The sequence below is a fragment of the Panonychus citri genome, unplaced genomic scaffold (genome assembly GCF_014898815.1).
Source record: "Panonychus citri isolate SS breed McGregor unplaced genomic scaffold, ASM1489881v1 Contig00138, whole genome shotgun sequence".
Classification (NCBI taxonomy): Eukaryota; Metazoa; Arthropoda; class Arachnida; order Trombidiformes; family Tetranychidae; genus Panonychus; species Panonychus citri.
Window position 1 is genome coordinate 1798419 of NW_026515543.1, and position 26244 is coordinate 1824662.

The following is a 26244-nucleotide window of genomic DNA, read 5'->3' on the forward strand; positions in this document are numbered from 1 at the left end:
CAATATGAATATGAATATAAAAGTGAAACCATTTCAATAAACTAATTTGATTCTTTCATTAATTCCTAATCATAATCTAATTAATTTTGATTATTGAGATTAAATTTTGATTCTTTACAATTAATTTGATTATTTTCCTAATCAATTGGACTTAATTATCATGATTAAATGAGAAATAATCAACTCCAACAATTACATTGGATTAATAGGGTTTCTTTAAATAGATTTTGTTTTGTTTTTCTTAATTCTGATTGTTAACTATTAACTATTAATATTTGATTAACTAATCATTGACTATAAGATTTAATCACAGCTCCATATAGTTAACAGCTTGAAATGATTGTTATTAATTCAGTTGATTTAATCATTTAACCGGAATCTCCTGTTGAGTGATTGCTTTGATTGGATAATAATAATTGTATTAATATTAAAACAATTAATTGTTACAATTAAGACTTTATTTTTATTCACCAAATTAACAATCAATTCCCATTCAATTGGACGTCATCAACTTTTGATTATCATTACTTAGTAATAATTAAGTTAATTACTTTTATAAATCAAGAAAAAATAATGAAACAATTTAGAGCAATTAAAAATATGATTAACACTATTGTTTATAAAATAATTATCATTGTTTTAATCATTAATTAACTGAACCAAGAGTGATTTAGATTATCATTAATTGTTGATTATCCTTTAAAATTTCAACAGTTTCATAGTTAAATTGATTGTAAGTGAGAGGGAAACAATTAGACCAAAAATTGATAACTCAACTTAATTGTTTCACTAATTTGTTAATCACTAATTTTAAATTTTTGTGTGGTTGTTAAATTTGGTTTATCATTAATTTAACTGTAATTATCAAGGTTAATTGTAATTGTTAACCACTATTAGTATATTGACCAGGTAATTATTGGAGTTAAGGTTAAATTGTGTTCAACAATTATGATCATCATGTTGATCACAATTAGAAACCGGAATTCAAACTGTGATCAAGAGAGGGAATTAAAATTAAATCTACTTTTTTGTTATCTCACAACATGAGTGAGTCTTAATTTTGGCAATGTCTTTGTTTTAATCAGCATGATTAGTTGATTGTTAACCAACGTCATTACAAGATTATCACTGTGATTAGGTTAATGACTTATTCTTATTTAATTTAGTATATTAATAATTAGGCAGTTTTTTAAGTTTTCAATTAAACTTGAATCATTTAGTTTGTTAGCTTATGAGTTTTGGGTGGGAAAAAAAATTTAATTAGTCATTTTCATGAATATCAAATAAGAAAAATTAATTAATTTATCAATCAATCAAAACTTATTATCATTATTTGATTGGGTTGTATTTTTTTTTCTTATAAATAAATTAATTATTTGAATTTGTTCAAGTTTAATTTTGGTTTTACAAAAAATCTGATAGCCTGAGGGAGCCTGAAGGTGTCGGAGCGTAATCATTATCAGAATCACGTCCCCCTCTACCTCGGCCTCGGCCTCGTCCACCACGACCACCTCCACGGCCACGACCTCCTCGGCCTCCTCCACGTCCCCCACCACGGCTTCCACCTCTTCCTCCCGAGCTATAACCCCACGGCCTCCATATCCACTGCCGTCATCGTCATCTTCATCATCATCTCCTCCTCTTCCTCCTCTTCCTCCTCCTCGATTATTGAATTTACCTCTTCCCCCTCTGAAACCTCCTCCTCCACCTCGACCACCATCAAAGTGACCATTATCTAAGCCACCTTGTGGATTGAACTGTTGTCCACCTCGTTGGAAATTGTCACCTCCTTCTCGTGGATCGTTGTTTTGATGAATCTGTCGATTTCCAAGAACTTTATGTCCCCCAGGTCCAGCATTTTGTTGGCCCGTTAATCCTCCTCGACCTCGAGCCGATTTACCTGGAATACTGACCAATCCTTGGGATACTTCAGGTGTACAAAAAACGCAACCATGTGATTCATTTGGATTACGTTCTCGTTTATATTCAACGTGAATCGTTTTACTTTTACAAGATGAGCACTTATCATTTTTAACGGTAACTTTAACCGCTTCCTTAAGTCCAGTCATGAAAGAATCACATTTATTACAATAGATTTTCCATTTTCCTCCATGACCTGATCCTGGGTCAAGGGTTAATGTACCTTCCCATGTGCACCAGCGACAATCACCAATACCTAAGTGAATCATTGATTGAGGACACTCTTTGTTTGAACACTGATTACAACCAGAAAGTTTTTTCATATCCTCGAAAGGTGGATTATTGTAACAATTTGGACAAAGAACATAACTTTTTGAATTAGCACCAAATCCGTTGAAATAAAGTAGCTCGTACTCATCAAGAGGACATTTGAGCTCTTTAAAGGTTCGAAAACTACCATTGTGAGGTAATGAAAGAGTTTCTTGACAATTTGGACAATAAAGTCTCACTGGTTTGGCTGTGATTAATTTCAAGTATCGGCGACATTTACCACATCGAGAAAGTGCTTTACCAGATTCAGCCAACGAAGAGAAAGAAACTTCAAACAATTCATCCATTGCTGCGATGTTTGTAACAAAATTGTCAAATTTTGTTCTAAATTCAGCTAATGTGCTTGATAAAACTTGATGAAAATCAGCTGTTCCTGCAGCGATTTGGTTAAGTCTTTTTTCAATCTCAGCTCTTCGTGTGGGTAAAACAAGATGATTATCGATCTTCTGATATCCATGAATAAGAACAATTCCCAACTTGGTAGGAATTAAACGTCTACCACTGGAAATTTTAACATAATTACGAACACAAATGTTATTTATATGGGTTGGAATCGAAGCATCCGTTCCAATGCCATGTTTCTCCATCAGGCTAATTAGATCAGATTCACTGAGATAATCGGGTGGACTTGTTAATCTTTCATCGAGCCGAGTTTCACCAATCAGAAATTCATCTCCCGTTTTTATACTGGCCGGAAGTCGCTCATCGTTGGCCATTGCCAACCAAGGCATAACCTCAGTAAAACCGGGATCCAATACTATGCAGCCAGTTTTTGAAAATTTCTCATCGCCAATGAGAAGATGAACTGTTGTCTGTTCATATTTACAGTCACCAGAAAGACTTCCGATAAAATGTCGTACAATGTAATCATATAGACGCCAAGAGTCACGATCAGAGAAAGTGTTCATCGAGGCCGTTTTCATTGGTGTAATCGGTGGATGATCTCCAGCATCATGGCCTGATTTAGGTCGGACAACACCTTTGTTCAAAACTAAATCTACAGCTGAACCATAATCTTCATGAGATCTGAAGACTCTTAGGGTTCCGACAAGATCAAAATTGGCTGGATATTGGTTAGTCTCAGTTCGAGGGTAACTTATAAATCCTTGGGTATAAAGTCTTTCAGCAATTGACATTGCTTGATGAGGGCCAATTGCTAATCCTGAACTGGCCACTCGTAGCATTTCAACTGTATTCAATGCACCAACACGAGCTTTAACTTTATCCTTTTTGGTTATATGAGTGATAACTGCTTTCTTAGATGATTTAACTTTATTCATAATCGATTTGGCTGTATTCTGATTGAATTCCCTTCCTTTATCCCAATCAAGTTGCAGATTTGGACCACCGGGAATACCAACGTTAACCATTAAAACCCAATAAGGTTCAGGTTGAAAGGATTGAATTTTATCATGTCTATCAACACAGAATCCAAGTGTTGGTGTTTGACAAGGTCCAAAAGAGATCAATGCACTGTCTAAGTTACCATATTTTCCCTGTAAACGAAAATCAATCAAAATAATCAGTTGAAATAATAGATAAAAGATTAGAAATTGATAAGTGATGATGAAAATTGGGATAAATTGAAACGTACATGGAAAAAATGAGTCTGAAAACGGGTAAAAGCGCAGCCAATTCTCAAATCAAGCTCTTGTCGAGCATCAACTGATATTGATTCCAGGTGATTAGGATAAGTTAAATTCCTCATTGCATGTTTTATATCTTTATCAGTGATAGCACTGAACTTGGCTCGAAAAACATTCTGAAATTGAAAAATCGTAGGCGAAAAATTGAGATTAGAAACAAAATTCAAGAGTAGGAATATAAATAAATATAATAAATAGCAGATGATTAAATTTACACAACAGTTGAAACAGCATGTTGTTGTTGTTGATGATGATGATGATCATCATCATGTTACTGTTATTATTGTAATCTTATTGTTTGATGATTAATTAGAAAACTTTATTTACCTGAGGCGAATCGAATGAGATTCTCATTACTGTTTCGACAGATTGAATAACCTCAAAACAAATATTTTCTCCTTCTTTGTCACAATCCAACCAAAGAACCAGATGAGTAGCATTTCGTGCCTTTAAATTGATTGGAAAAAATTTTTAAAGATGAAAATTAAAATTGGAAAGCTTAATCCATGAACAGGACAAAATATGGTTAAAACAACCAACCTCGTTTGCAAGAAACTTTGGCATGTTAAGCTGTGGATTAGCTTCTTTTTTTATTATTGGAGCATCGAACAGCTCAACAGGTTCAACCTTATCCCAATTGTTATATTTACCGGGAAAATCGACAGACATGACATGACCACAAACCGAAGTAAATTTAAAGAAAGCATCATTATAGCCAAGAAAAGGTCCACGATATTCATGGACCGAACAAGCTCCATTGGTTCCCTTACGACTTTTATATCGTCCATTGGACAAAATTTTAGCAAGCGATTCGGCCAGAGAAGGTTTCTCGGCAACCATCAGTACGACCACCTAAATAAATGGAAAAGACAATAAATCAATTAATGGATTAACAAGCAATTAAATTAAAAAAAGCCCGGCTCAAAGGTCTAGTGTTAAAGGATAACAAATATAAGCCAACCAAAGATTGACAGATTTTCCCAAAACAAATCATAATAAAAAGAATCAATGTAATTAAATGCTTACCATTTCGAAAGAGCTTTTGTTAGTTGGTCGATATTTGTTAAAATAATTAACAATTAATTAGCAAACAATCAAACATTTTGATAGAAAAACAAAATTAAATCAATTTGGAAAAACATGAAGCCGAAAATGAAAAACCGGTTCGGTTAAAAAGCGAAGTTCGGGTAATGCGAAAATTAATCCGCTTTCTAAACCCGCTAACCATTAATGTGAAATTAAAATAATTAATAAAGTTACAATTAAGGAATATTTATGATTAGTTATGGTAGAAAAAGTTAATTATCTTTATAGTTGGTAATATGAATGTTAATTTTCAAGGTTAATAGAATTGAATAGTTTTTAAAAGTCTTTTTATTTTTAATTCGTATTTCCAATTGTGTAACAATTTAAATTTAATTTTGATTGCAATTCTGTGGATTTAAATCAAGAGTGTGAAATGTTTTCTTCCCTTTTATTTTAGAAGAGGAAAAAAGCTCAAGCCAATGATTGGTCAGTTAAATTTTCAGTATCAAAATATAAATCGAGCAAAGGATCACCATAATGACAAGATTCAGCTAAATTGTTTGCCAGAACTGGATCATGATCCATGGATGTAGCAGTTATATTGGAGGTGAAAGGTAATGTGGATGATGAAGATGTGGATGATAATTTAAATGGATTATTGTCAGAAATAATTTCTGTCAACCAATGACCATAATCAACATTCATGGGAGATCCTTGAAAATCTAGGAGATCATTAAAAAGTAAATCAATTCCATCCATTTTTTCATCTAAATCATTTGATGAATCAACTATAACTGGTGTTGCCTTGGATGTTGATGATGATGATGAGAATGATATTTCCTCTGATGAAATAGTTGGATAAGCTGAGACAAAAGATGAAGTTGATATTGTTGTTACTTGTGGAGTAACTGTTGATATCGAGGTTCCTGTTGTTGTTGTTGATGATGATAATGTTGTTGTTGTGGTTGTGGTTGTTGCTGTTGATGATGATGTGGATGATGTTATTGTTGATGGTGATGATGGTGATGAGGATGAGGAAAAATCTGGCAAAGATATTGTCCTGGCAGAGAGAAAGGGAAAGAGAAAGAAGAAGGAATGAAATTTTTTGGAAAACTTTCTTAATCAACAAACAACAAAATAAACAATTAAAAAAGTTTAGAAAAATTTACCTTTGAGAAACACTTTCGGTAAGAGATAATTCACAATTTAGTGAATTATTTGATCGTGGGGATAATTGTTGTTCTTGTTGCTGTAATAGTTGTGAACTTAATGTATCTAAATTGGGTGAATCTATTTGCTGTTTTTGTTTCTGGACTAATTGTTGTTGCTGTAGATTGTTAATATTTAATTGTTGCTCGATTGAATTGTGAAACTGATGGTAATGATTTTGCGCTGTTTCTTCAGATTTAAGGAAAGATTGATTCTGATTCTGATTCTGATTTGCATTTGAATTCATATTATTCTGATTCTGGTTTGAAGTTTGATTCTGATTTTGATTCATATTCTGGTGAGAATGAAGAAGATGAGACTGATTCTGATGATGATTTTGCGCTGATTGTTGACATTTTTTCGTAGACTGTGATTGAATCGGTTTAACTTCTGGTTCTGTCGTTATATTTAACAACGATGAAAAATCTGGCAATGATGATGTCCTGTGGAGGAAAAAAAAAGAAAATTAGTTGAGAAACTTTAAGAATCAAGATATTTAAATGATTCGTCAATTTGCTCAACTAACCTTTGAGAAATTGAATTGGTTGGTGAATCAGTAGGCAATGAATTGGTTCGTGTTTGTTTCAATCGACATAAATTAGGAATCACAGGCTGTTTCTGTTGTGATTGTTGCTGTTGATTCTGTTGATTCTGTTGTTGATTAACTGATGGTGAACTAGGATATAACAAGAATTGATGAAAAGTGGGAAAAGGATTTTTGGAATCAATGACTTGGGTTAATAATGGTAATGAAAATGTTGACTGTTTAATAGCGAGATGATATTTATTTGGCCCATCGGAAGTAACTTGGAAATGATTGTCTCCAGTGAAATTAGTAATTCCTGTTGTTGGCTGTGATTCAAATTGTTGCTGCTGAATTTGCTGATTGTTACTTGAGTTTCCATTTTTATTACTATTATCAAGATGATGGTCATTTTGTTGATTATATTGAGTCTCACAAACTTTACTAGTTAAAAGTAAAGGCGTTGAACTAAATTGCTGCTGTGTCTCTGATCGGGATAGTTCACCCATTGGAAGTTGATTAGTTAAACAAACAGATGATGAACCAATTGTTCCTTGTAATTGATTAGATTGTTGTTGCTGTTGTTGGGATTGAGGTTGTAATTGTAAATGAAGTGTTTTCTGCTGTTGTTGAGCATGTTGATGTAAGAAAGCAGCTAAATTGGCTTTAACAGTGGCCGAAGCATTCCCTGGAGATATAATAGCCGATAAATTGTTTCCTTGATTGTTGTTGGTTGTGTAAGTTAATTTTTCTCGATTATTGTAAGTAGTTGTAGTAGAGGTTGTTGATGGATTAGATGGAGTTGTTACAATTTGCAATTGATTAGCCAAAGCTAAAGGTATTGTTACTGATCCATTTGAATTTGTGAAAAGAGATGGATTTTGAAATTGTAATTGAAATGATGGTTGATTGCCTTGGGGTTGTTGCTGTTGTTGTTGTTGTTGTTGTTGTTGTTGTTGTTGTTGTTGTTGTTGGGATTGTCTGTTCGTTGGCTTATTTTGAAAATCAGAAACTTGTATATTAGTGTAAACAATTGGATCCAACTCCATGGGTGTAACTGTTGGTGAACTTTTAACTGTAACCTTAAATTTATCTGGTTCATCAATGACCATCCCATTATTATTTGGTGACATGGGATCATCAAGATAACCATTCTTATTGTTATTATTATTATCATCATTTGTCTGATTAGTTGATTTAAATCCATTATTGGCCATTGGTGGTTCCAGGAAAGGTTTAAGTCGCTCAATTAGTTGAGGTTTAGATCCAGATACAGGTAGATTACGTTTCTTTAATTCACTTTTTAAATCGGAAACTTTCATATCTTCCAGTTTTAAGATAATCTTTGTAGTTCCAGTTAAACAATTACCATTGGTATTATTATTGTTATTAGCATGATTTCCAATTCCATTATCAGTGAAACTGTTCACATTGAGATTATTATTATTATTATTATTCTTGGACCCAGAATTGATGCCACAGACAACAAATGAATTAACATGTTGATGATGTTGATTTGAGATAATCTGATTATTTGAATTATTATTATTGTTATTATTATGGGAGCCATTTATTTCAACACCGGTTGTTGGACGAGTTGAGGTAGTAATCATTATGGATGTGATTGGATTAGCATTATTATTACCACAATTAACAGGATTGGTGTTATTATTATTACTATTACCAGATTGATTAGCAGTAAAACCATTTGAATTACCAAAAGTAACAATATTATTATTGTTATTGTTATTAGTATTTTCTTGAATATTATTACTACTTGTAGATGAACCAACCAATGTATTTACATTATTATTATTAGAGGTTGAATTAGTAGTGGAAACGGAAGAGTTGACAATGGAGTTACCATTGTTTTTATAAGAATTACTTGTTGAACAGGATGAGGATGAAGAGGAAGCGGAAGTACCATTACCAGAAATTGAGACTTGGTCCATGTTATTTTTCTGTAAGTTAAACAGAATGTTATTGTTTTTACAAAGTTGGAGTATTAAAAAATACGGAAATGATTAATACTAATCTACTTTTCCTAAATCAACATAATACATTTTCATCTTAAAATAATTGTCTTTTCATTTGTATACAATTATTATCATCATCGTTATTATTATCATGGTTGTTGTTGTTGTTGTTATTGTGTTATCATCATCTATTATTATGTGACTATTAGTTTACTTGTCTATGGATGAGTCAAGAAAACAGGAACACAGAGTAATAGTAAAAATAGATCAATGATGAAGAAGGAAGAAGAGAGGAGGATGAAGAGGGTGAAAATGATGATGAGTTGTAAGAATCATCCAGAGGAATAGGGAGAACCTCAATTCTATTAATATTATCATGAATATCCTGATAAAGTTACTACTTATGAAAAAAAAATCAACAAAAACAACAACAAGGATTATGATGATGATGATGGTAATTGAAACCATGAACATGATGATCAAGTTAAATAGTAGGTTAATTGTGTAATATTTTTGGATAAATTTACCTGAGCAGTTGAGGGTAAGATGATCGGTGGATATTTATTTTGCCATTCTAATTGCCACTGGAGAAATAATTGTTGCTGTTTAAGTAACAATTCGTATGATGATTCGGTATTACAATTAGTTGATGATTGATTTTTTTGAGCGCTCGGTGGACCCTTAAAATAGATGATGATGATGGAGATGATGAAGATGAAGAGAGAGAGAGGATGATTAGAGGATTAGATGAATTGCCAATAAGTTAAATAATAGTAATATAAACAATTGTTTCCTTAATTTTCTGTACCATTGGTTAATCAATTGATTGTTTGTTAACATTTTCAATTTAAAGGAAGTCATTTCCCTTCCTTCCGGTTCATTTAATTGCTTATTAATTAATGTAAATGTGAGATTATTGTCTAGCTAATTGATAGTTAATTGATAGAAATCAAATTAATTGAAAATGATGTAAGATTAATCAATTTTATCCTGTTAACTTTCAACATTTTCAATCAATGAGATTAATTTTATGAGCAATCAATTAATTCTGATAGTGTGTTTTCATTTTATTCAATACAACTATTATAGATTAGTTAATTGGTAAGTTTTGATTAATCAAAGTTTGTGTAATGAAAAAAAATAACAATTAACGATTACATCAAATTATTTTGATAACTTTTAGTTAAAAGGTTTCAATTGTTGCAATCATTTCATAAACAAGATGAAATTGTTCATGATTTGATTAATCAACTGAGTTTCATTGGATTAAAATAATTAAACTAAGTTGAAACAAAATAAATTATTCATTTAATCAGGTGTGATATCGGATTAAATTGAGTTGAGAAACAGTTGATCAATAACTGTTAGCCAAAATTGTAATTAAAAGACCTTGATTTTAGATTGATTATCAATATATTATTATTGAGGATATTAAATTAACAATTAAGCTATCTAATAACTGCCTCATATGATTTAAAAGGTTGATTTGTTGCTCCGAAAATAAAAATTAAACTAATCATCCCTCAGTTTAATGATTATGGTTTAGTAAATAACAAAATCAAGATAACGGGTTAATTGTAGATGATTAATTGACAAAGTAGAATTTATATTTACCTTATACTCATGGAATTTAATTGTTTTCGTCTTAGGTTGAGACTTTGATTTGGATTTTTTACGATTTTTGGTCAAAATCGGTCCACCGGTTTCTTTAATTGTTGTAGGTGTTGTTGATGATGATGACGATGATGATAAGGGTGGAGATGATGAAGATAAAATTGTATTAGAAAAGGCCGAAGATGAACTTTTTGTTAGTGAATTAAAAGTAATGGCAGCATTTTCCGTTTGATAAGGTTGATTGTTACTGATTACATTGGTTGTGGTAACAGTGGTAAAGGTTGGGAAAACTGTTGATAATGTTGGTGAAGTGGTTGGTGGTGTTGTTGTTGCTAATGGAATGCAATTAAAGGTACCAAGAGCTAGTGTTTGATTATCTAAATTATTGTTGTTACTCTGCTGAATTAAGTTAATACCTTGGCCAAAATTTAAGGTATTATTATTAGTAGTAGTAATACAATTGATTCCTTGTTGTTGATTAAAGTAATTATTTGATGTTGGTATTGTTGCTAATCTTTCAAAGGTATTGTTATTGTTATTATTGGTCGTTGATGATGATGATGATGATGATAAAGGTGTTGTCATCGGAATGGATAAGGGACCTGAATCATTACTATTATTAAAGGTATCAATCAACAATTGTTGTGGTTTGTTGGAGTCATTGTTGACCATTGATTGTGTTGATAGTGGAGGTGAAACTGAATCATCTGAACTAGTTTCCTCTTCAATGATAAATCGTGGAGGTGGATGTTTAATTGGCTCTCCTTCAGAAGTGGCCTTAAACTGTATTTGTCCCTCTTTAACGGCTTGTGCAAATTTACCATCAGTTAGTAAAATGTTTCCCTTAACAAGTTCCAATGGACCAGGTCGATGGGATAAACGGTCATTTAGGTCATCAGTTAGACGAGCTTTTTTTAATTGTCGCTGTTTATTGTGTATCGTTGGACTAACTGTTGTATCTTCGAGAATGTGTTGCTCAATTAAGACTTGACGGTCAGGGCGACGTTGAATTTTATGCTTAAGGAAATCTTCAGTTCGAGCTCTTTCCAACTTTTTACTCTGTTCGTAAATACCAGGAGATTGTTTTGGTGCTATAGTTGGAAAAGAAAGAGAAAAGGAGAAGAAGATGATAAAGAGTAGAAGAAGAAGAAGAAGAAGAAGAAGATGGTGAAGATGAGAAATGGCAAGGAGAGAGGATAGAGATAAATAGTTAGTATGTTAGTTGGAGAAGGGAAAATGGTGAGAGACGAAGGGAGAGAAAGGAGAAAATGATGAAGATGAAGATGAAGATGAGGATCATGATGTTAGGATGATGTGCACTCAATCCTTAAGATAACCTCTTTTTACTATTCAAGTTGTTGATCATTAAAAGTGAAAGCAACTTTCATTTACACCCACCGTTTACATTCCTATCATCATCATCTCTCCATCAACCATAAACAACATATACAGAGAGAGAGAAAGAGAGAGAGAGGGAGGGAGGGAGAAGACGAAAATGAAGATAAAACTTACGAGGTATGATTCCTTGTTCAATCAACTGTTGAATTGGTCGTCGTAACATCAATTTAACCTTCAACGATTCCTTATTCTTATCCATTGAGTTATTGGTACACATGTCATCCGTGGTCATCATCATTGATTGTTTATCATCACTACACAATTGTTGGTGTTTTTGGATAGTTGGATTATGGTTAAAGTTAAGGTTCAGCTGTTGGTGTTGGTGTTGGTGGTGGTGGGTCAAATTTAGATGAGTCTCTGATTCATCTGTCTTCATGTTCATTAGAGATGAAAAATCTGGCAAAGAAATCGTCCTGAAAGAGAGCGAGAGAGAGAGCGTCAAAGATTGAGAAAGGAAGATGGAGATAAATAGAGAAGATAGAGAAGATGATTATGATGAAGAATTAGTTTTTTTTAGTTTTCTAATGAGAAAAGGAGAAAGTTTTATAACAAGAAAATACTTCTCACAACTATTGTGTTGATTGTGAGAATTAACTTAATTGTAGTACTCACCTTTGTGGAAAAGTTTTATTAAGTATTAGTCTGGTTGGTAATAATTTAGTTGTTGATGTTTGTTGTTGCTGTTGTTGTTGTTGGTGGTTTGATGTCTCTACATTAGGTTTATCTAGGTGGTTTTTTTGTTGATTTTGTTTTAATTGTTGATTATTAATGATAACTGGAAGTTGATGTTGTTCAATTGGATTGTGATACTCAATTTGATGGGAATGGTGGTAATGAGAGATACGATTTTGCGCTGTTTCGTTAGATTTCAGGATAGTCTGATTATTATTCTGATTCCGTTGATGATGATTTTGCGCTGATTGTTGACATTTTTTCGTAGACTGTGATTGAATAAGATTCGGTTTCACTTCTGGTTCTGTCGTTAAATTTAACAACGATGAAAAATCTGGCAAAGATGATGTCCTGTAGTAAGATGGGAGAGGATGAGAAAAAAAGAGGAAGAAAATTAGTTAAGAAACTTTTAAAAGAATTAACGATTGAGAGAGACAAAAGAGAGAGAGAGAGCTAAAAAATGAGTCTCATTCTTTTCTTTTTAAATCATCTCTCGTTAATTTTAATGGATTTACTCAGAAGCAATTTCATAATCAACACTTTGCTCTTTCCATTAGCATTTGAAAAATTTGGTTAACCAACTAACCTTTTAGATAATTTTGAATTGGTTGGTGATCCGGTAGGCAATGAATTGGTTTGTTTTTTAATCAATTGTTGGGTAACAGGGGCCAGAGGTTGGTTTGGATGTTGATTAACTGTTAATGAACTAGGATATAGTAGGAATTGTTGAACAGCCGGAAACGGATTCTCACAATCAATGACTTGGGTTACTAATGGCAATGAAAATGTTGACTGTTTAATTGTGAGGAAATAATTTTCTTGTCCATCGTAAGTTAATTGGTATTGATTGTCTCCAGTTAAAGTAGTAGTGGTAGTAAATCCTGAAATTGTTGCTGGTAAATTTAATTGTTGGGCCTGTTGATTGTCATTCATGTTATTATTATTGTTATCATTTTTATTGGCATCGTTGGGAGGATGATAATTGGCAATCAATGAAATTGCTTGAGTAAATTGAGTATCACAAACTTTACTAGTTAAAAGTAAAGGTATTGAATTTAATTGACCAACACCTGATTGTGTTAATTCAGCCATTGGCAATTAGGGGAAATTCAAAGTAAACAAGAAAAAAAAACAATTCAAATTATTAAACGACAACAATTATAAATGTCATTTAATTCAAGTGTCTTTTACTTTTGTCATTTTCATGTAACCAAAAAGCTTCAAGTCAAATTTTATCAATAACAATGTCTCAGTCCAGGCAATAGAAATTCAGATGAAAACCATACAACAGGTGATTAGGTAAAGTTGATCAGTTAATTGAGATATTAATTATTTACAATTAAATAATAGAAACAAATTACAATCAAACAATTAAATCAAACAAAATTCATCAAATTTGATCATAAGATCAACGTAAACATATCACTGGTTCCCTCTAGTGGTAGACCTAAACACTAATTAGTTGATATTCGATATCGATATTTAGTATCGTAATTTGGCTTAAATAAGCTGAGAAAATATCCAATTCCAAAAGTATCTTGATCAATAAGTATCGATATTTTTTGTTTTCGTTGAGTTTTTGTTTTGGTTTCAATTTGAATTTGTTTTTGTTTTAACTTACATTTGGTTAATTGTTTTGGTTTTAATTGTGAGCTTGTTTTTAATCTTATTGTGGTAAAATGATGGATATTGAATGTGTAGATGTTGATGTGGATGATGAAAGTGTTGCTGGTGATTTATTAAAGGTCGATATGGCTGTTCAAACATGTTCCTATCTTTATGAGCAGTTTCTTTGGGAAAAGTTTAATGATTCAAGTCTCGGTGTTAGATTATGTTCACTTTGTATGGAACCATTTAATTTGGATACTGAACATCGTATTGCCTCATTAAAGTGTGGACATTTTTTCGGGGAAAATTGTATCCGTTCACTTTTTGACCTGATGAAGAAGAAGAAGATTGAAAAAAATGATGATGATGATGAAGAAAAGTCCAACGGTGGTGGTAGTGGTCAACGATGTCCAATTTGTGGGGAACCTTCTCGTAAACCTGATATTCGAACAATTTATTCTAAATTCTTAATTGCTATAGATAAAACTGATGAACAACAAATCCAAGAAGAAGCTTCCAAAGAAAATGATCTCTTGCAAACTGCCATTGAAGAAAAAAACAATGCCAATGTTAATCTTAAATTGTTCAAAGAGCAGCTTCGCAGTCTTATGGTACGTCGTAGAGATTTGGATACAAAAATTCTAAAATTAAAGTCTAAAAAACATCCATTAATTAGTAGGAAAAATTTTAGATAAAGAAAATGTTTTCCTAATCAAATTTAATTTTCGTTCAAAATCACAATTAACCAAATACTCTTATTCCAACCGGTAGATGTCACTCATCAATCGAAAACAACGCCATCTATGATCATAGAACTCAACCTGTAATCTGTACAATAATTTGATTCCAAAGACAATAAATCAACAATTAACTTGATTTTCTTTTACAATTTGCCTTGAAACATTTTCTTTTTCTTGTATAATCTGAAATTGGAAAGAAAAGTAATCAATTAATTTACCTTTTTTTCCATCGTTGGATAAAAAGAAAACCTAACAATCGATTTTGATTGTTCTTTGGTAGAAAGTTAATTCTATTTCTAATTGATAAGCTAAATTAAGAATTAGAAATGATGGATTTTCATTTGTGGTTGTTTTTTAATTGTTATTATTTATTTTCGATTAATTAATTAGTTGGTTAGCTTTTTTTTTGTTATTCGATGATAATTGGAGTTGATTTTACAGAGAGAAAGAGAGAAACATTTTCGATTCGGTCCAAAAGGAAATAACTTATTACGCTTGGTAATTAGCTGGTTTTTCTTGTAATTAGTTGATTATCGAAATTGTATTGAATTAATTGCTGTTAATTGTCCCCACTTGCCCTTATCAGTTCTCCGTCCAGGTCATTTAAACAATAATCTGTCTGGACAGCGGAAATGATAAGGAGATGAAGGAACATTGGAAAATTGTTTGAGAAATGATTAATTGCCACAATTAGCGAATCAACAATTGAACTCAACAAAATTCACTAATTAATTCAATCAATTTACGAGAGAGAAAACATTGAATAGATGATGTGATTAGATTTCGTAGAGAGAGAGAGAAAAAATTCACTGAAACGAAAATCGAGCAAATTGAATTCGAACCGAACAAAAAAGTTGGTTCATTAATTGTCGATAGTTAATTACAATCACAAATTATAATTAGTTAAAGATGAAGATGATCACTTAATGATTTAGAAACTGAGAGAGAGAGAGATGATGAATGAATTAGATCGAGAAAAGTTTTACTCGAATAAAGGATTGGATTTAGAATTGGAATTTTCGATTTCCTGATCGTTTGGATTAAAAGATTAGCCGGATAAAGGATTTTGGATTGTGTTTGATGATCCAATTTGAATTTAGTCTTTTAAACTCTAATGTTGCATAGGGATTAAAGGGAAATAATTTTCTTTAAGGTGTTGATTAGTGAATTAAATTGTTGGAGTGAAATAGTAGGGAAGGAGTTAAAACAAGCAAAATGGTTCGAGTAGAAATGGTTAGTATATTGGCAAGAATAAAGGAAAATGGCGGAAGGATGAAGATGAAGGTGATGCTGATGAAGAAAATGTTGGAAATACGAGAGAAAAAAGTGGGAGACAAAGAGAGAGAGAGAGAGAGAAAGAGAAAGAGCAAGTGAATTTGAAGGGAGGGAAGAGAGAAAGAAGGATTTTTATAGGAAAGTGATGAGGATGAAAAGTGATGAAGATGAGGATGGAGCAAGTTGTAGTATTAGAAAGAGGGGAAGAGATTGATGCTAAAAAGAAAGAGAAATGAGACAGAGAGGAGAAAGAAAGAGAAACAAGAAAAATGAAAGAGGATTTTGGATAAAGTGGAATCAGAATATGGAGAAAATAAAAAAATATCATACCCTTGATGATGATTATTATCATTTAAATATCGATGACGATGATTAGGATTATTAAGATGAGAGAGAAAAAATGATGAAAATTTTTCGTAAAAAATCATAATTTCTCATTTAAGTAGCTCCTTGATTTCCTCTCATCAAATCCAATGACAAGAGAGTGACAGAGAGAGAAAGAGAGAGAGAGAATGAGAATGAGAGAGAGAGGGGTATGAGGGAGAATAACAATTTTCTCTTGATAAAATCTTTTAATTTCGATGATTCCAAGAGATAAAACATTCGGATAAATTGTGATGATTACGAAGAAAATTGAATAAGAAAAAGAGAGAGAGAAAAGAAAGAGGATCTCGGTGAGAGAGCGGAAAACAAAACAAAATGAAAGGAGTAACATTCATGATGGTTTTTGATTTCTGTGTATCAGTGGGAGTGAAAAAAGATATAAACTGAAAAAGTGATGAGGATGCTGAAGGAAAGTGTAAGTAGTTTTGTTGGAAATTGTAAATTGATGCTTACAAGCCGAGAGACTAAAGTTATCTGAAGTATTTCAAACAGAAGCATCAGATGAAAGTCTCCAAAAAGGAAGAGGATGATAAAGAAGAGAGAGAGAGAGAGTATGTGTGTGTAAGTATGAGTATGATAAAGATGAGGATGAAGATGATGAAGGGAGTGATAAAATATCATGGAGACGACTCGAAAGATGCTTCTTTGTTATAAATTTTTTCTCTATCGATTTTTCCCTTTCTAAATCATCTTCATTACTCTCTTTTCCTTTCTCATCTTTATTTCACATCATCCTCATCTCTCTCTCTCTCTCTCTCTCTCTCTCTTTGGCTGTTCCTCTTTCATTCTAACCAAAAACCGGCATCAATTCCCATCATCTTCTATCTCTCCCCTTCTCATTTATTTAATCTTATAGAAAAAAATTCTCTTTCTCATCTCTCTTTTCCTTTTTCTTCCTCATCTTTTACTGCATCATCATCATCATCATCTTCTTTTTCTTCTTCTTCTTCTGTATTACTCCTTCATTTAACTTCCTTTTCCTTTTTTCCCTTGAGCTAGTTTTCAGCTCGACAAACTTTTCTCCTCCTTCCACCTCCTCCTCCTTCATCTCATCTCTCACCCACTACTGTTATTATTACTATATATTTATCTTCCTCTTTTCATCTTCTTCCCTTCACACAAGCGTGTTCATCACCAATGATGATGAAGAAGATGATGATGATGATGAGGGACAACAACAAAAAAAGTACAAAGAAAAATGATGAACAAGAAGATGATGAAGATTATGTTGATGTAACAATTGTTGATAAAAAGCAACGATGATGATAAACTTTTCTTCTTCTTCTTCATCTTCATCAGCATCATCAGAATGAAAGAAGATGAATATTATATAAAAATCACTTTCATCTTCATCTTTATCATTATAATCATCATCATGTTCATAATCAAAGAATCAAGAGTAAGAAAGAGGAAAGAGATAAAGAAATTAAATTAAACCCAAATTCATTGTTATCACAATTTATACTTATTATTAAATCGTGAATCTGAAAATTTCATCAAGGTTATTCATTGATTAATCAGTGTAAAGATGATTACTGATTAACTGAGATGATAATGATTAAGAAGATGATAAAAAGATGCTACAGTCTCAAGGATTTTGCGGTTTTTCCGAGGATAACAATCAGTTAGAACTGATAAATGTTCAATCAAATCAATCTGAATGAAAGAATCAAAGTAAACAGAGCATGATACACTATCCAGAATCTGAATTCGAACATGAATTAGATTGAAAGAGGAAGATAAAAAGGACGACAAGAGAAAAAAGAAAGGAAAAAAAAACATTTTCATCGATTTTATTTCTTCATCTTTATTCTCATCATCATCATCTAAATGTCCTTTCAATCGGTCTCCATCTTCCAGTCCAAACCTTAACCTAAACTCTAACAACTTTATCATCTTCATCTTCCTCCTCCATCCCATCTACACCATCCTCATCCTCATCCTCATCCTCATCCTCATCTTCACCAAGTCACGCTTCAAGCTATTCCTCTGATATCTAACTTTTAATAATTTTTTTCTTTTCTCTCTCTCTCTCTCTTTTTTTTTTGTTTACTCTCATCTCTTTCCTTTGTCTTTCTTATCATCTTCATCATCATCCATTCACCCACTTTACCATCATCTTCATCAGTTAATTCAATAGATTCTGCATACACCAAACACTCAGAAAACTAAATCATCATCATCACAATTTACTCCAAAGAAAGTGAATTAAAAATAAGAAACAACAAATTTTCAATTTCGCATTTTCAACCATTAACTAAATTACTTTCTCGATCATTTTTGCTTTTCTTAATTGTTGTTGTTGTTTTTTCCTCTTACTTTTATCTGTTCATTTATTATTATGGTTGATTGTCTTGATTAAATATTTAACTGTTACTCTTGGTTGATGATGATGCTACGTGATAACATTAAAATCAAATCAAAGTTAATCTTAACATGATAATGATAATAATCATGATAGTAAAATGTTATCCTAATGTTTACCTCATGCTCATCATTACAAAAGTGTCTTGACCATTCACATTAAATATTTAAATCTAAATTGCTTCTGATTACTTAAGATGATCATCAAGTAAAATGATAATCATCATCTTTTTATCATCATTAATTTTATTCATCTTCCTACTTACATGAAAATCATCATGTTAACTTTTACCTAATCATCATTTACTATTGAAAATTTCATCTTCTACCATCATGATGGTTAATAATAATAATAATAATCTTCTTCATCAATTTCATCTCATTTGGAGATTTTCATTAATGAAAGATAACATTGAATTACGATGATGATGATGAGCACCTTTAATCATCTTCCATGATATTGATAAAAATCAATATCATCACAATTTGAATCGATTGATGATAAAGATGAGGATGAGGATGATTATTATGATATATAAATGCTCACTAGATAACTTTATCATGAAAAGGAAGAACAACAAATCCGGAAGAAGATGAAATTTTTCAAATTCTCTTTCATCATAATCATTATCATCATCATCTTCTTCTCATTGTTAGATGAAATTTTAATAGGAGAAAATGAAGATAAAAAAAAATTCGAAATCCTTTCAAAACTCTAACTGTGAATATAAGGAATCCACACACAATCCCTTCCCTTCACCCACCCAACCATCAATATTATCATTATCATCATGAATTCACTTCATCATTAATATTATCATCATCACTTGTATCATTAGATTAATCCGGAAACTTGGAAGCGGAAACACACACATTGAAAATGGATGATAAAAGAATCACAAAAATAAAGGTAAACCTCCTCATCCTTATCATCCTTGCCTCATCATCATCAGCATCACCTCCCTGACAAAAACCTTCATCTTGCCAACATCTTCAACCCTCAAATCAACATCTAAACCACACTGACTCTCTCACAATCTATCCTAATACCCGGAAGTAACAAAGGTACATAATATTAATATAATTCACACTCAAGTTTCGAGTTGAAATAAACAATTGCAGGGCCGAAAAGAAAGAGGAAGATAAATGTAAAAAGAAAGGGTTTCCTTTGTATATTAAGAGAATAATAACTTATCATCTTCATCTTCCATTATCATCATAACCTTAATAATATTATTTGAACATTCTTCTCATCAGAATTGTTGATAATATGATGATAATAACGTGAGATGATTCAAGATGAATGGTAAAGAGGCGATTGGATTGATTTCAAATTTCCTGTTAATCATCATCATCATCCACCCATCATCCTCATCATCATCGCTAGGAATACATATTAAGCCTTAATCAACAAATGAAATACAATAATCATCATCAACAACAATCATTAAATCATCAATATCATTTGAATGATTAACCTTCATTTCTGTTTCAATTTTTTTTTCCTCTCCAGGTAATTTGCTCCAATGGAGCAATCAAATAACAAGAGAAACCCGGAAACTTTAACCAAACTAATTGTAACAATTTAACTTTCAACCTTTCCGATTGTTAATGATTTCTTTGCATGATTAAGATGGTTAATCATGATTAACTAAACAATGGTTATCATCATCGTGGGAATCAAATTGATTATCATTCTCAAAATTATTCAAACTTTGTTTTTGAAAACTTTTAGAAAATAAAAGTTGAATGTGATTTATTTTAATTACTTTTTAATTTAATCATTTTGATTAACATAATTTAGTTTAATCATAATCAACTTAATTTATATTTTACATCTTCTCTTGCTAATTGTTTCATCTTATTACAATCAATGAGAGTAATTTTGATTGTTGATTTGATTCACTTTTGTTTGTTGCATCATTTGATTTAGTAATTTGATTAATGTGCAATTGTTTGTGATTTAAAAAGTGTAACAACAACAATTTAATTCATTTTGACTGTTGATGTTGTTACTAATTGTCAACTGATTGTTTGGTTAACTTTTAATTTCTTCAACGGGTTTTGTGATAATCAGTTTTCATTTTAAATTGTCAGATTAAATGTTGATAAATCACAATCAATATTGTAACAGATTGTTAAGACATGATGATGAAGATTATGATGATGATGATGATGATGAAAAGGAGGTTGAAGATGATAAGTTGATTGTTACTCTCAATCAATTGATTGTTGATGATTTTACACTTGAATTGATTTGATTTGATTTCGTGTTTTTTTTTATCAATAAGATAATCTGATGAGAGATCAACTTTCAAATGACAATTAGTATAATTTTGTTACCATTGCGATTGAGATTGTCAAGATTATTGTTAATTGTTGCACTAGAAGAGTACAAATAATGGTAAATTGTTACAACAATCAAGTAACAATCAAGTTCATTGACTGTAAATTGTTGAATTATATTGTCTAGACCTTTTCTCTTTAAGATGATGATACTTCAGGTAGAAAATGATATCGAAAAAAATCCAATCGATAATTTTGTTTCTCTTCCAATTGAATTTATGTTGATCATCCAAATTAATCCAAGTTAATTGTGACGAACACCAACTGATTAGTGATTAAAATTGATGATTGAGAAAAGAAATTGAAGTTTAACATTGGATGTGTTTGGATTTCATGGTAACATGTTTCATGAAGATGAAGATGTTACAAGAGATGAAAAGTCAACAGAAAAAAAGAAGAAAAAAAAAGTGTCAAAGATTCTGGTTGAAAGAAAAAAAGAAAAAGAAAGAGAAAAAGAAAGGGGATGAGGATGATAAAGATGATAAAAGGCAATGGGTGGTGAGTGGGTTGATAAAGGGAAGGTAAAAGGTTAGATTGATAAAAAGTATGTTGAACAAATGATAAGGAAAACTCATTGATCCATATTGTTGGTTGAACCATGGAAAAAGATGAGGATGATAAGGATGATAATCTTCAATATCAAAAGTCATATCATTATTTTCATCTCATTGTTAGTTTGTGAAAATCTTTAAGAATTTCAATTCATCCTGATGATCAATAATTCATCATCATTTACATGGTAACAATCATCTGAAAGCTGATTGGATATGAGCAATTAAAGAAAACTGAATCAAGGAATCGATTGGGAATCAAGAACCAGAATAAATTATAATAACGAGATTTGTGTCAAAATCAAAATGAATTACAATCAGTTAATTGTGATTGAAAACAAAACCATTTCCTATTCCGGTTTAAAGTGAAACTTTGATTCAGTTTATTTCCTATCATATGAGAAAGATTCATGGTGATGATGATGGAAATTGGTGCTGAGAAAATGTTACAATAACAAATGAACTTTTTTTTTCTTCATTCAGATTAATATAAATACGATTTATTTACATGTGTGTGTGTAGTATATTCATTCATTGATATGGAGCCATGAAAAATGTTTCCAATCTCCCTGAACTCAGCCACTTCCATCACCTCGCCTTAGTTACTATTGTTTTCATGGGAAAATATAACAATCTATCCTAATTTAAATGTTACTAAAACAATTTGATTTATCATCATAATCATCATCATCTTCCTGTGGTTTCATATTATCTTCAACCTTTTGTATATTTTCAACATTTTCATGTCAACATATTATTTCATGTGTAATAGATTAACAGATCATTTCAACCTTAAATTCAAACTTGACACCTTGGGAAACTTAATCATCATCATCAACTAAATTTACAGATCAAAAGATTCACAAGTATCATCATGATCATGTTAATTATCATGGAAATATAATGAAACAAATCACAATCAAAATTGTGAATCTGAAATCCCAAAGATTTAGATTTACAACTGAACAACAAGATGAATAACTTTTTTGCTATTCCATTTCTTATATTACATTATCGTCTTTTTGATTGTGATTTAAATTGTTGATTCGTAATTGTAAATCATTGTCATGTGTATATTTATGTTTCTCTTGATTGTTGTTTGCTTAGAATTTTTTTTCTCCAACTTTACAATTGAATTAAATTACTTTCTGGCTTCATTGTTACATGGAATGTTTTTCATGTCGAGTTCGAAAAGTTCTAATGGTTAGAACTTTTTCCCTCTCTCTCTCTCTCTCTCTCTCTCTCTCAGTACTCAGAACTTTGTTTAGAATTTTTCTTCGCTCAAATTTTATCTTCCATTATCATCTTTCCATGATGATGATGATGGCGATGAAAAAATGTCAACAATGATAATGATAAACATTGTGCAAGATTTTGTAATAATAAAAAAAATGACCAACACATTATACAGTTTGTATTGACCAGAACCAAGTGATTTGATCAGCAGGAAAAAAAATACTTAATTTGATTGAGATCTTAGCTGATTGTCATTTACTTGATGATTATTTTATTTACTAAATCAGTTAAATGAATTGTAACAACAATCAAAGAGAGTGAGAGTGAAAAAAAAACTTTGATTAAATTGCCACCACAAAGTTATTAATATTAAATTATTATTGCAATGCGTTAACAATTTAAACCTTAATTTAGTTTGTAAAACCGTAATTATTTTGTTTACAATTATCATGGTCATTATTTAATTGGTCAAATGTTCATTGTAATCATAATCATGTTACAATTAAATTGCTAAAAATTAACTCAAACTGGATAAGTTTGTATCTGGTTTAATCCTTAATATGATTTGAAAGATATCATCATTACCCTCTGATGATGATGATGATGATGATGATGATGATGATGATGATGATGATGATGATGATGATGATGATATTAATGATGATGAGTTGGATGATTTAATTTAATTTAGATTCTGTTGGAAAAGTTTTTGTTGATAAAAATAATATAATAATCATTAGTCTCAGGTAAGAATAGGAAACAAAAGGAAACCAAATTTCCAGGTAAGAAGTGGATGATAAAGGTGAAGATAAAAAGAAGATGAGAAAACAAAAAGGAAACATGAACAAGAGGAAGAAGATGATTCTGATGGAGATGATGATGATGATGCTATGGTAACCATGGAAACCAAGGAAAATGATGAGGATAAATGAGGAAGATGAACCCAAAAAAAAAATAGATACAAAGTTTACGGTACTTTAAGTTTTTCTATTGAATTTTTGTTCCTTGATCAAGATTAAGATGAAGGTGATAATGATAATGATACTTTTCTTTATGATGATGATAATGATGATGATGGAGACAATTTTCATCTTCTCCTTTTAAATTGACTCAATCATCATCAATGTGATTCTTTGTCATCACAAAAATCGAACCATATGTTAATGGGAAGATAAAATTGGAATATAAAATTTTTTTTTCTTCTTCCATGATAATAATATATCTTCCTTATATCATCATCATTATCATCATCCTCATCCAACTCCCATTATCCTCATAGTCTCCATGTTATCTACCATTTAAATAGCTTAGAGCAAGTTGATTGTTGATCACATGGAACATTGATATTTATGGTTATTATTATTACCTTTTTTTCCTATGAAGAAGATGAACAAAAGGATGAGGAAGATAAGTCTCACTTTTATTACCTTTTCTTACCTTTTTCTCATCATCATGGTTATGCAAGACTCTGTATTTACGTGCCACTGAATCTCAATTATTATCAACATCACTTGGAACGTGTTGTAATCATGAAAATTGACTTGAACCGTTTAGATAATACAACTGATCATTCAAATTATATTGTAATCAACTTATTGATTATCTTAAAAGTTTTTTCAATAATCAACATGTATTAAACCAATTAACGTAATCATTTACAATTAGATGATTGTTTCAAATAAATTTGTTGGTAAACAAGAAATACTCATGTTAATGAATCGCAAATGATTAGTGAATAAAATGTTAAATCAGTGGAAAGAAACAGTTACAATTAAATTACAATCAAAGTAACAAAATGATATTATCAACATAAGGATAACAGGGAGTGGGAAAAGTAGGTGATGGTGGTGAGAATGGGAGTGGGAGTGGGAACAAGAAAATATCGTGTTAAAAGTCACGAATATTTTGAGAATAGAGAAAAAAAAATATTACTTCAATTTGAAGGAAAATCAGAGAAAAAAAATTGGAACTTTTTTTCCTCTTCGAATTTGAAATAAAAAAAGTTCTAAATATTTTTTTTTCACCTTTTCCTTTACACTCCCAAACATTTAATAGTTTGTGTATATTAAAATACATCTAATTTAATAACATAATATATACACAAATATATATCATGAAATATGATTATCATGATGACTGAACATGAATTGAAACACGGAGATGAGGAAAAGTTTCATGTAAAAGCAGAATTGGAACTTAAATCTCCATTGGAATCAGAATTTTAACTCTCTCTCTCTCTCTCTCTCTCTCACTCATGTAAACCCTTCAAGTTGACTGAATCATTATCATCATGAGTTGATTGAATATTATCATGTATCAGAATCGATGGAGACATTTTCATAAGATGAGAAACTTTTTTTTCGGATGAAAATATTTTTCCATATTCGCCTTGAAATATTATAAATAATATCAATATATCATGAAACCTTGTTAACTATTAAGCAAATTGTTTAGCCTGTGAATCAATTACCATAATGATTAACCATCATGGTTGAATAATTAATTTCTGTTTTGATGATTAAAGCTTAAAAATTGAATGAAATTTTCAAATTAATTCAAATGAGCTTCAGGTTCAATCATATTATTATTATTTTCCCTGAATAAAAACTATTGTATTCAATTTTCATCCATTAATATTTGTAAACTTATTGTCCCTCCTTTTGGTTATAATGGTTTAATATTGAATTGTTGTTAATTTAGTTACAGATGATGATGAAAAACCATCATCATGAATAAAATTAATGTGATGATACGTATTGTTATCATTACCTTTATTATACATCATCATCATCATCATCATATGATAAGATGAAAAAAAAACAACAAATTGTTTTCATGTAAAAATAACATCATTTTTCATGGTGGACACAAAATCAACCAACCAATTCAAATAGACACATGATGATAATAACAACAGTCATAACAATAATAACCAATGATGATAATGATGATGATGATGAGGTACTAAAAGATGATGATAATGATGATAACTTTCATGTTGTTTGTTATTGATAATTGATTGGTTTAAGGTAAGACTGCTACTTTTAGATATGAATGATAACCATGAACAGGATATAAAAAAATGTAAGCATGATGAAGATGATGATGATGATGAAGGATGGAAGATGGAGGATGGATGGATGATGATAAAATTTATCATCAACAGGGAGTCAACTGGGAATGAAAAGGAAGACGGTAAAGGGCGTGATTCATGGATTCAATTTTTATCGCAGCTTCTTCATCATCTTAAGAGTTATTTGTTGATCATCCTCATCATTATTACCATGATGATGAGGATGAGGATGAGGATGATAGTCTAAGGTGGGAATTGTGTGGAGTTGAGGTGTAACATAAACAAGATGATAAAAAATAGTCATCGGTGTTTTTTACTGTTATCACATTGGGAACAGCCTCTGATTAGTTAAA

At 31.0% G+C, this 26244-nt stretch overlaps 3 protein-coding genes across 3 annotated transcripts; 1 reads left to right on the plus strand and 2 right to left on the minus strand.

Annotated features, from left to right (window-relative positions):
- Nucleotides 1-1236: 1236 nt before the first annotated feature.
- On the minus strand, nt 1237-5079 carry LOC128393800 (DNA topoisomerase 3-beta-1-like). The gene is given in 6 exon segments (XM_053354013.1): nt 1237-1581; nt 1584-3746; nt 3845-4012; nt 4224-4343; nt 4437-4748; nt 4923-5079. Coding segments are annotated over 6 exon segments (2943 nt in total). The 5' UTR covers nt 4926-5079; the 3' UTR covers nt 1237-1404.
- Nucleotides 5080-5252: 173 nt separating this feature from the next.
- Nucleotides 5253-13695, minus strand: LOC128393799 (uncharacterized protein DDB_G0283357-like). The gene is made up of 8 exons (XM_053354012.1): nt 12901-13695; nt 12255-12665; nt 11757-12055; nt 10245-11335; nt 9158-9310; nt 6658-8615; nt 6092-6574; nt 5253-5982 (listed from the first exon to the last, which is right to left on the minus strand). Exons 1-8 carry the CDS (start codon nt 13404-13406, stop codon nt 5394-5396), a joined length of 5490 nt encoding a protein of 1829 aa, XP_053209987.1. The 5' UTR covers nt 13407-13695; the 3' UTR covers nt 5253-5393.
- A 188-nt stretch (nt 13696-13883) lies between these two features.
- LOC128393801 (E3 ubiquitin-protein ligase RFWD3-like) lies at nt 13884-14811 on the plus strand. The gene has a single exon (XM_053354014.1). The coding sequence runs from the start codon at nt 13994-13996 to the stop codon at nt 14615-14617; it is 624 nt and encodes a 207-aa protein (XP_053209989.1). The 5' UTR covers nt 13884-13993; the 3' UTR covers nt 14618-14811.
- Nucleotides 14812-26244: the final 11433 nt, after the last annotated feature.

What these genes read in the sequence shown, in the direction of transcription:
- LOC128393799 (XM_053354012.1), bottom strand. Translation starts at nt 13,406, where the DNA reads ATGGCTGAATTAACACAATCAGGTGTTGGTCAATTAAATTCAATACCT. An exon ending in TGAACAAGGAATCATACCTC is followed by an intron (nt 11,336 to 11,756) that starts GTAAGTTTTATC and finishes TTCCAACTATAG; the next exon opens with CACCAAAACAATCTCCTGGT. An exon ending in TTAAATTCCATGAGTATAAG is followed by an intron (nt 9,311 to 10,244) that starts GTAAATATAAAT and finishes ATCTATTTTAAG; the next exon opens with GGTCCACCGAGCGCTCAAAA.
- LOC128393801 (XM_053354014.1), top strand. Translation starts at nt 13,994, where the DNA reads ATGATGGATATTGAATGTGTAGATGTTGATGTGGATGATGAAAGTGTT.